We start from the raw sequence: 12,400 nt of genomic DNA on the forward strand, positions 1-12,400 counted from the left end.
GTTATGTGATCTGATGTTATGTGTTATGTGATCTAATGTTATGTGTTATGTAATCTTATGTTATGTGTTATGTGATCTGATGTTATTGATGTTATGTGTTATGTGATCTGATGTTATGTGTTATGTGATCTGATGTTATGTGTTATATAAAATGGTTATATTAAATAGATAATAGGAACAGTTATATTGTACTTATTTTATAACTAATGGTCTTAATAATTAAATGGGTTTTATATCCAGGAATTTGACTTGTGCCCAGTTGATTATCCGATTACGTGAGTGCCTATAGCAATAACTTCTGCCAAACAACCGGGCATAAGCGGAATGTGTGCCAATCAAATATTAAAAATTTAAAATTGATTTTGTCAATAACAATTTGGACAGGTCAATAAATAAACAGAATAGCCCTTTATATCAAATAATTGAAATCAAACTTTTATTTATTGGAGAATTAATTTTTCAACATAGGATACATGAACCACGCGGACGTTTAAATTTATTAAGAAATAAACGTACATATATAACAAATAGAAAATTCGATTCACTGGTATTTCTTCTCAATACTTTTTAACATTACTAGTTTAATGAAATGTATGTTTTTGTTGACCATATTCATGCATTATTTTCAGGATCTAGTTTCGTGGTAGGAATGTGTCACGGTTTAAAAGCTAGAGTTCGAAACCAAACCAAACCAAACCATTCGCACCTACGTTTTAATCTATCTAAAATTTCATCACAAGTTTTCGAAGATAAACTATTATATAGGGTACATAGCTATAAAGAATATATTTTTATTTCAACACGCGAAAACTGTGCGTAAATAGAATATAATGGTCAAGACAAAATATTAAGCTGCTTTTTTAAGTAGGTATCTTTAACCATTTAACAATGAGTTCATGTAAAATGAATCGCTCAAAAGGAGATAAACCAATATATTTTTTTCAAACGGGCATTTGAGGTTTTTTTTTGTTTTTTTTTCAAAATTCAAACGAAAATTTAACTACATGCAGAAGAGATACATGTATAGCTTTATACTCTTTAATCAAGGAAATGTGTCTGGCATTCCGTTGCTGACAAAGTCGGAAAATTAATAATGAAATTTTGTTTTTTGTGTTGTTGCTGTTTGTTTTTTATTTTATTTTTATAAGTCACGATTTCCCTCAAATTTTATCGATTCAAATTAATTTTCAATATTTTCAATTTTTACTGCATCATTAGACGTTTTATACTTTAGCCAATAGTTAACCCCAAACTGTAATATTTTAACAATAGACTGCCCGTTTGTGACAAAAATAATCGAATTTGTTTAAGTTAATTGAAACGTGAGATTTGCTACAAATAAAAAGTGCGTTGTTTAATTTGATGTAAAACCCTCTATTGGTTACAGTACAATATCGATTGCGTTTCATTTTTCATTTTGTTATGTGCAATTGTTCATTTTTCTATCGGAAGTAGTTAAAGTTAAATGGTAGATTTGAAATAATATATTGTGCTTTGTAAATAATTATTGTTTCTGAATGCAACCTTTTATTCGGAAAATTGACGCTGTAATTCATCCGGATTATCATATCTGCATGGACGTCACGTGTACAATGTATTTAAATATGTCGGGATAGAGAATTTACTTACGCTGATGTTTTTATTTGACTAAATGTAAATTTGTTTTAAAAGTTAATGTTTGTTTAATATATGGATGTAGAGTGTACGTAAATTTATAAGGGTTTTAGCATATTGGAATAGAAGACCTGTATTAAAGGTATGGAAGGCTATAGTTGTCGTTATTAAACATATATATGCGCAAACAAACATAAGATTATAAGAACAGCTTGACCCTTTCTTACATTGCTGAAGTTGCAGTATGGATCACAGTAAAGTTTGCGGGACTTCACTATCAAAGTACTACAATTAAGCGGCTCACTACGAAAGACCGGAAGGGACATTTCAACTTCATTAATTCCCGATTTCGTTTTCATGAAATCACGATTTCGAATTAAAGAAGAGAAGTTGAAATCGAGAACTCGTGAAATTGAATTCGTGAAGTTGAAATTATGAATCCATGCTGTAAAAATCGTGAATTCGTGCTGTTAAAATCGTGAATTCGTGGAGCTGAAATCGTGAATTAATAAACTATAAATCTTGAATTCGTGAAATTGACATCGTTAATTCATGAAAATGAAATCGTAAATTTCGTATGTTGATAAAACGTTAATTCACGAAGATAAAATTGCGAATTCAAGAAGATAAATTCGGTAATCCTTGAAGTTGAAATGTCCTTACAGGTTATTATACTAGCCTGAGCGTATGCTGGTGACATATGACTGTTATTATCCTAGCCTGAATGTAAACTGGTGACATAGGACTGTTATTATCCTAGCCTGACTATACTAATGACATATGACTGTTATTATCCTAACCTGAATGTAAACTTGTGACATATGACTGTTATTATCCTAACCTGAATGTAAACTTGTGACATGGGACTGTTATTATCCTAGCCTGAGTGTAAACTGGTGACATGGGACTGTTATTATCCTAGCCTGGCTGTAAACTTGTGACATGGGACTGTTATTATCCTAACCTGAGTGTAAACTGGTGACATGGGACTGTTATTATCCTAGCCTGGCTGTAAACTGGTGACATGGGACTGTTATTATCCTAACCTGAATGTAAACTGGTGACATGGGACTGTTATTATCCTAACCTGAGTGTAAACTGGTGACATAGGACTGTTATTATCCTAGCCTGGCTGTAAACTGGTGACATGGGACTGTTATTATCCTAACCTGAATGTAAACTGGTGACATGGGACTGTTATTATCCTAACCTGAGTGTAAACTGGTGACATAGGACTGTTATTATCCTAGCCTGAGTGTATACTGGTGACAAAGGACTGTTATTATCCTAGCCTGAGTGTATACTGGTGACAAAGGACTGTTATTATCCTAGCCTGAGTGTATACTGGTGACATAGGACTGTTATTATCCTAGCCTGACTGTATACTGGTGACATGGGACTGTTATTATCCTAGCCTGAGTGTATACTGGTGACATAGGACTGTTATTATCCTAGCCTGAGTGTAAACTGGTGACATAGGACTGTTATTATCCTAGCCTGAGTGTATACTGGTGACATAGGACTGTTATTATCCTAGCCTGAGTGTATACTGGTGACAAAGGACTGTTATTATCCTAGCCTGAGTGTATACTGGTGACATAGGACTGTTATTATCCTAGCCTGAGTGTATACTGGTGACATGGGACTGTTATTATCCTAGCCTGACTGTATACTGGTGACATGGGACTGTTATTATCCTAGCCTGAGTGTATACTGGTGACATAGGACTGTTATTATCCTAGCCTGAGTGTAAACTGGTGACATAGGACTGTTATTATCCTAGCCTGAGTGTATACTGGTGACATAGGACTGTTATTATCCTAGCCTGAGTGTATACTGGTGACATAGGACTGTTATTATCCTAGCCTTATTGTATGCCGGTATAGGACTGCAATTATCAACATGGTTATAAACATATCTATGCATATAGACAGGCGATTCATTTAAGTTTCTATAATAAAAGATAACAGAAATTTAAGGGATCAAAAGTTAAATCCCTATCTGTTTGATCATTTTGACTTTAACAGCAGCAAACATCTTCCTTAGTTGTTTATGTTTATTTAACATTATCAGAAATGGTGAAAAAAAAACAACAACAAGAAAACATCTGTTACCGCAACTTTCTCATAATGTTTAAAATATTGGGGATTTTACGGAACAATAACTGTATTTGGTGGAAGTGACTTTCTAAGTGTTTTTTTTTCTTTTTTGTTTCTTTTTAATATTTCTTACAAAGGATTTTGATAAGGTTTCAACCAATTAGGAATCAGTTTACCAAGCATTAAACGAAATCTACATAAAAATGTACTGCACTTTTAACCGAAACGCTTTTACTGATAATTATCGACAATTGGATTCATCTGTTAATGCAAGTGTTTTACTACGTCAATGCACACTCAATTAAAAAAGAATTAAAAAAGCATAATATGGAAAGTATGGGTGTCAATACCTTATATTGTGATATAACTTTTACAATAGAAAATCGAAATATACCCACGCATACGTCAGCGTTTATTTTATATCATCCCAAATTTTTATCAAGTACTTGTTAAACATAAAAACTTGTACAGCTTTTCGAGATGTTATGCAAACACACGGCATGGCGACGTTTAGTGTATAATTTTATTTACATCTCGCGTTACTCAAGAGTGCTTTTACACTTTTAAATACAAGCTATAAATTTTGGGATTTAATTTTGTTTTTCTTTACTTCTTTTTTTGTATAACTTAAATGTTATCTTGTTGTTAATAGTATGTGATGACTTTATTTCGAACCATCAATCTTATGGAATATAATACATAAGGACTATATTACTTAGTGTATTTTAAATGTAAATATTAGTTTTTTTTATAATGTACTTATTTATTAATTCAATAATGTATGCTTGTCTAGAGGGTGTGTACCACCGCCCACTTTAAGTGCTGCTGTCTCGGACCCTGTGAAGCTCGTGTTAATTTATTCAAATACAAGCAAAATACAATGCATTCTTTATATCGGTACTAATTACCTTTTTTTAGGAAAAAGGTGTAACTTTCATTTACATTCATTAACATCCATTTCGTGTGTTTGCATTTGAATCAAGAGATTTAATCAAATGCCTTTACGTTATTTAATTATAGGAATACAGTGTATTAAATAGATCGAATTCTAAATTTGGATATCTTTTCAGATGGAAGGGAAAATCGAAATTGAGATCCGCATGTGCACTCAAAAAAAGCTTTTATGAAACACGACGTATCAATGATATAAACAGATCGGGAGATTATCAATAGATTGAGAAGTATCTTTAAAAACTCAATTGCAATCAAATTGATATGGATTAACGTAACATTCAGTTATGTATTTATAAATAAAAACCACATTTCCTCCATTCGAAAGCATATCCGTGAAGGAAATAACATTTACCAGCAGTCTACATTGAACTATTGATAAATATTGATTAAATTAAATGAAGATTAATTGATGACATGTTTTATATATTATAACTTCTTTTCACGTGTTATATGAACTAAGCCGACTTTTATTTATAATAACCTAGGTAGGTGTAACATACATGACTGTATACTGTGTGGCTTCCAGTGATTTTCTGTGAAAGTTTTCGTTTCGGATTTTTTTTTAAATAGTCATCATTCTCTAAAAATAAAGGACAACTTATTGTATAGATTTAAAATGCCGACAATAGAGAGCGATTTAAAAACAAAAAACACATTACCGGACATATTCCGTACTATAAATGGAATAAATTTGGATATAGGACCTCTTGACCGACTCCGTGACCAAGAAGCATCTGTCGACGCTTTATCACTTGGCAAAGGCGACCATGGAAGAAAAGGACGCAGTAATTTCCCCCGTATTATTCTCCGTGATGTCCTTGGACACGAGTTAGACACCTTCACGACGTTACAAGAGGCTATATACCGTGCTAAATGGAACGTTAAACAAACAGGTCAAGCTAAGGAACCGATAGAATGGAGGTTACCGAAGGCGCCGCCGCCGGCACGACCAGATCTTACCAGAACGTTTCCTCCGTTAAAGCACCCGCCGGCACATCCTCCGGACAATAAACTGAAAGGAAGATTCGATAGTGCGAGAGTGCTGGTGAGTATAGTTTTAAATAAAATCTGTCAGAGATTTGATTTATTTATGTATATATGTTATATTGTATTGATATACATGTATATGTGTGTTCCAAAGCTCACCTTCGTTTCCTATTTAAATTATATGACAACATTTATAATGACGATGTCAAATTTGAACAAACCCATCCATTTAAGTATCATATAATACCAATTCAGATTCGTAAAATGTGCCTAAACTAGAATATAAAGTATTTAAGTTTTTTTTTTTACTGCTGTTGCTGCTGTTGTTTTGTTGTTGTTTTATTTACAAATCTTTTGAGTTTTAAGTTCCCTTATTTGGTAAAACAAATTTAAAGAGACATTATATATATAATATATATATATACCTTTCCAATATTTGACCAAATGTGCGTCAATTGTAAGTTTTTATGACAAAAGTCATGTAGAAGTTAACATACTGGTACAGGGAATAAGTTTTCCCAACATATGTATTTGACTGAATTGATTTGAAAAATGAGTTCCCATATTTGACTAAACATGAGGGAATACAAGTTCCTATACATGTATTTGACGAAATTTGAGGGCACTCTGGAGAAGTATACGTATACATGTTTGTAAATTAGTTAATGTAGTTAAACTACACGAACTTATATCACCTTTCAACCAGCAATTTTAACCACATATTTATCCAGGTATCCATAGATCAAAACAACGAAAAACATATTTATTGATTAACTCTTAAGTTTCATAACATTTAAAATCAAAGGACAACATGTTTAATAAAGCAGTATACGTATTGTAATATAAACATGAATCTTTAATCAACATGAGAAATGAATTAAGATTCACGCTGACTTCCATTAGGTCTGTTATTACTACATAATACAGAGAATGTCTGGCACATTGTGACTACCAGCTTGCCGTAAATTAATCATTGATTTTATAATTTCTGATTTAACGACGTGAAAAGTACACATATAATTAACACATCTAGGGTCTGTGAATACCCGATAATATTCACATGAGCTCCAATAGTAACCTTATTTAATATACACTGATATATTATTTATGCCCTTCGCCCGCCCGTCCGTCGTCCCCTACCCCCCCCCCTGCCACACACACACACACACTTGCGTTTGAAATTACTTTTTTTTTTTCAAGCTAACCATCTTAGTTGCAGTAATAATATTCATACTCTAAATTACCAACGGCTATTTCGTTGAAATAATATAGTGGATGGTTCGCTATTTTATAATTTATTTTGTAATTTAATAAAATTCGCACCGATAAGTAATCAAAACTTGCATTTTAAAATCATTTCTGAAAGTTGATGAATAAAACCGAAAAGGAGACACAAAACGTTTAGCTGCAGCAATGCAAAGGTCTTAACATAAAACGATTTAAATTAATTCGATTTAATTTCCCGCTTAATTAAGCGTTTTTAATGTAACCTGTCTATGAATATTTTCAATTTGTTCATCTTTTACAAACTGTTTTAGGTGTTGTTGTTTTTATTTTAAGATTTTTTTTATCAAAACCTTAAGGACATGATGTATAGATTTTCATTAAGCAACTGTGCACTGAAAGATAGATACTTTGTTGCCAGGAGTTGCATGCGATTTCATCCAGTGTTCAATAAATTTGTAAAGAAAGTCTTAGCTCTTTTCGCTAAACATGGGAAAACTTTCTCTATGTTGACAGCTTAATGGGTACTTCACAATTTGCTTTAAACATTTTATATGAAAGTCATTTTGTTTGATGAATGCTCATCCCCTGGTTTGATTGAATAAATATTATCATTTGTATGTATACAACCACGTGTCGTGATAAGATAGTTAATTTATATGCAATTTTAAAACGCACCGTGATTACTTAAGTTATAAGTGGACTGAAAACCATCATTAAATTTTCTTTATTTGTCTGCTTTTATTCAGATAAAATGCACGTCAAATTAGCAAAAAAAAGTAAATGTTAACTTTTAATCATAATGATGATTCAAAATATTCAATGTTAAATAGAAATGAAAATGTTTTATGAATTTAATTGAAAATGTTATTACCAAAATATAAAATAACTCTAAATTGAATATTAATATTTTCTTTACATCTAAAATCACAGTTATTGTACATAAAATATTTTCACTTATAAAAATGGGTGTGTGCATTTAGAAATGTGAAGAAGAAAGTTTATTTACAATTTGCACACACATATGTAAATATTACAACACCCTGTATGTGGTATAGGCTTATAAGTCATTTACCTGACATAAAATAATGTATATAATAATACAATAACATAATTACTGGAAATAATCTATAAAAAGTGTTTAAATCATTGCAAAATGTTTTATTCATTGCGTATTTGAATGAAATGGTCTTATTCTATCATACCATAACAATCTGTTTTACATATATTCAAAGCATTGTTTAATACACAATATATCATGATTTTGAAGACGATTTTCATTCAATAAAAGCAGTGACCATATACTTTATTGAGTTGAAATAAAAATATCTTCCAGTCTGTTCTAAATAGTGTGATCTTTTTATTGTATCAAATAATAAATAAATAAAGGAATGAATGAATGAATGAACGAACGAACGAACGAACGAACGAACGGACGGACGGACGGACGAGCGAACGAACGAACGAACGAACGAACGAACGAAAGAATGAATAATTAATTAAATTCATAACATGCATAAAAATAAATAAAATGAAATAATACAACTAAGTCTTACATAATTCTTAAACATAATATTGCCTGCCAAAAAAAACTAGATGAGCATTTCTTTGTAAATTAAATATTCTATGTTCTACAAATCCTTTATAGAAAGTAAAATCTATATCTTTTTAGTCTATGTACTCTAGTAAACTATGAACTGTCTAAGAAGTTATATAAATGATATGTTTCCAAAGCCAAAGTTCGGTAAAAATTGAATCAATCATTCTTTTTTTTTTATATGATTAACAGTTTGACTTCGTGCATTCTATTTACAAAGACAAGAGCTACGAACTAAAGTTTACAAACAGAGATAATTTTCTTTCCTTTATCTTCACTATTTTCAGTAGTGAAAGTCAAATATATATGTACGCATTTTATCTAAAGGCCCGAGAGTCTCATCAAAATGCTATTATTTTTTATTTCTATATGTTATAGTTTTCGAAAGCGTCTTATTGTTTTGTTGTTGTTGTTGTTTTTTGTTGTTGTTGTTGTTTTTTTTTGGGGGGGGGGAGGGTGTTGACGTACAGTAATAAATTGCCGTTGGGGTACAGCGGGTTAAAATAAAGCAGCCAGGTTGAACTACGGTTTTCATTTTGGAAAATGTTTGAAAAAGAAGACTTTATGCACCAGAAGATAACAGACACCTTGGATTTTCCAAGGTTTCGCAGTGGTGCCCTGTTACCGTTTCATAAAAAAGAAAAAAATATCATTTGCCACATAGATGAACTATCCTTTGCTTTCGTTGATATGTTGGCAATTGGTATAATTATAGCGAACTAATATTTTGTATGGAAGTCGAAATTCTCTTTTGTTTACATTTTGCTACCTTTATATCACATCATTTCACGTTCAGCATGACTTTCTGTAGTTGTAACACATCTTACATGCTCTAAATTCATTACTTACACATTATTAAACAAATGTTTGACATTTCTAAAACAATTTTTAAAAAAATAGTGATTTCTGAGGCATTAAGTACCTTTAATGAAAATTTTCTGTATGAAATGAATAACGTGTAAAGTATTGATCATTGTTAAATTGCATTACCCTTAAGTGAATCTTTAATTTTTGTTCTTCCTGTCGACAGAAAGAGGAAATAATTCATTTACAGCATAAACAATTGCATACCAAACTGTCACTAGAATAAGCTGATTCAATGTGGATATTTATTTTATAAAAAAGTTTCCGTAATGTTTAAGATAACTTTAGAACAATCTCGTTTCTATCTAAAATCAAACACTTGACAGTATCATGTCCACATTGAGGACCGATATATGGACGGTAAGTGTTTGATTTGAACGGGTTTTAAATAACTTGGAGGGTTTTATATCTTATTTAAGTAACTCTTAAGAAATCTGATACAGATTTGAAGCCTGTTTTCGCTTGAATTACACAAATCCTAACATTAACGAAACCACTTAGATAAAGAAACACGTGTACAAACTAACCTTTGCATGCATTTAATGTATATTTTTAAACAGCTCGATCACGGAATATTTGCACGGGGTTTTGACACTACTTGTCAATCATAAATTACCTATTACGTTCCCATTAAGATAATAATTTTGCTGTCAAAATGGAGAAAGTAATGCACTATCTAGAAAGTACTGAATGGTCGTGTTATGAACAAACTCATTTAGATCTACTTCACTACGAGACTTAAAATGACATTTTAAGTCTAAGCTTTACTTCTGAAAAAGTCATGTCTTAGGCCTATGATGAAACTTATTAAAAGTACATTTAAAGGCATATTTGATAAAACATTTAAGGGTGAAGTCCCATAAAATTTACTTACTTATCGAAACAAATTTGTTAAAATACACCATACATGTTCGCTTCACATACATGTCGTGCAATGCTCCCTACCTCAGTTCAGGAATCATAAACTTTGGAGGTAACTCTAATTAAACTCTAAAATGATAGACCGATCATTTATGTTGGAATATTTATAAATCTATTTTGTTATTTATACATGCCTGCGTTTCCAATCTATTAAATATACTATAAGCAATTAAACAAGATTGCCTCCCTTTGTTTGGCTTTACGCCATTTGTACGCCATTTGCAGTTCAGTCGCAGACACTTCAATAGTTCATTTTATTTGCGGTAACTGGGTTAGCCCTATGAGTATTTAAGTTGAAATTATCAGAATAAAATTTATTTGTTCTTTATTAGATGTATATAGAGACTAGTTTTTGATTATTGCATTTTTTTCTCTCTTTTTTTTAATAGACAGAACATATCACGTGCCGTGGAAGGATCAGAAACTTAAAATTTTGTAATAGATGATAGATCTATAGATATGTCCGTGGAAAGAATAGGCACGTTAAAGCAAGGATGCAAAAGTTTGAAGCTTTAGCTGTTTCATATTGAAATAAAGGATACCAGCTTCCGTAATCATTTCTGTTTTGTATGAAAATTGAAACGTTCAAAAGTATTAGGCACACCAAGACTTTAATATAATAAACGTTATGTGCAGCATTTTTTATTTGCCTTACAAATGGGCATATACAGTATTTGTTTTAGATGGTCTGGTTAACATTAATGAATGCTTTTTGTATAGTTGAAAAATGAAATAAATATACATTAAGATACTGCTGTCATTGACTATTGCACTTTTTATATATCATCGATATTCAACAATGGATATACAATATTGATTCACAATTTGAAATATCAATACAATTTAAAACCCATTGCTTGAAAAATATCTTTCTATTTTGTGTAAAAGGGAAAAAGACACTTTCCTAGTTTGATCCTCAGATGTCTGTAAGGTAAATAAAAACCAAGAAAATATACTTTCTTTTGGTATACTGTGTTTGTAAGTATAAAACATGATTGCATATGAAACACAAAGATGACAGTTTATGTAACACTATTCAAATAGTTTCCACTGTACAGGCTATTTAATTAAACATATTGATATAATTCATTGATATTTGGCTTTTAATATATCAATACAAATATTAACATCAATGACAGCCCTAGAGAATGGTGAACCTTTAATAATTAAACTGCACATGTCTAAAGGTATATTGATATCTATATGTATTATATACATACATTGTACATGGGAAGATTTTTTGTCGTTGCTTTTTTGTGGCTTTTTTAATCCATCTTTTACTTACAGTCGTGGTGGATACATATTTGAGTCCCAGTACGGGGACATCTTAAACTTATAGGCCACACACAGAAAACATTTAATATATTTTATCAAAGTGAATAGAAAGTTTAGAAGATCTATTACTAAACCTACAAGGAAATAAAAAAATAAAGAATTTTCTTCTGAAATATGATATTATATAGATAAATCTAGAGATTTGCTTTGATGTTTTTTTATCAAAATAAATTTTAGTTGAATCAGGCTGTAAACAAACAAAGGGAATATTTCACAAAGTCTAGAAACTTCAAACAGATTTAAGTTTTAAAAAGAAAAAAAGAATAACCTATTAATGGGAGTAATTAATTTTTTTATGTTCCTTCTGATAAATAAATTTTAATGTCACTTTAAATAACAAAGGGAAGTAACTCAACCATCTCCATTGTCATTGCCTAGAAACAGTCAATTGTCAAATAAAATGTTTAACATTATATCAGTATTTGTCATATTAAATTTTGACATAATAATTAGGATATACATATTATCGCCCAGTGTAATGGACATTGGCCTGCTTTTGGAAATGTCTGCTAGATCTTTAATTCAAAATGCATTTAGATTTGAAATACTTCATTTATTTAAGATAGCAAGGTAAAAGTATTAAGTCCACTGGCCTGGAGGTTTTTTAACTTTTTTTCAGAGTTCTGTCTCAAATTTCGGGAAATGTAGATTAAAGCTTTTAAGAAATAACAGAAGTATTTCTATGGCATAATGGGGCTTTTACAGATAATATCAGGCCTTATCTATAGAATACTTTTTTTGTTTGTTCATTACATCATACCTTGTATATAAGCTAGGTCTACAAATGCCATAATCTATGTATAAT

General features: G+C 30.9%; 1 protein-coding gene across 1 annotated transcript in view; it reads left to right on the plus strand.

The window, feature by feature from the left end:
* Nucleotides 1-4,174: 4,174 nt before the first annotated feature.
* Nucleotides 4,175-12,400, plus strand: part of LOC132739768 (uncharacterized) — a 56,545-nt gene continuing 48,319 nt past the window's right edge. The window contains exons 1-2 of the mRNA XM_060727564.1: nt 4,175-4,228; nt 4,784-5,712. Of these exons, the coding sequence (XP_060583547.1) occupies nt 5,284-5,712 (429 nt within the window). The 5' untranslated portion in view covers nt 4,175-4,228; nt 4,784-5,283. The remainder of the gene's footprint in view (nt 4,229-4,783; nt 5,713-12,400) is intronic.

This window comes from Ruditapes philippinarum, unplaced genomic scaffold, assembly GCF_026571515.1.
Source record: "Ruditapes philippinarum isolate M1 unplaced genomic scaffold, ASM2657151v2 ctg10009_1_1_1_1, whole genome shotgun sequence".
Taxonomy (NCBI): domain Eukaryota; kingdom Metazoa; phylum Mollusca; class Bivalvia; order Venerida; family Veneridae; genus Ruditapes; species Ruditapes philippinarum.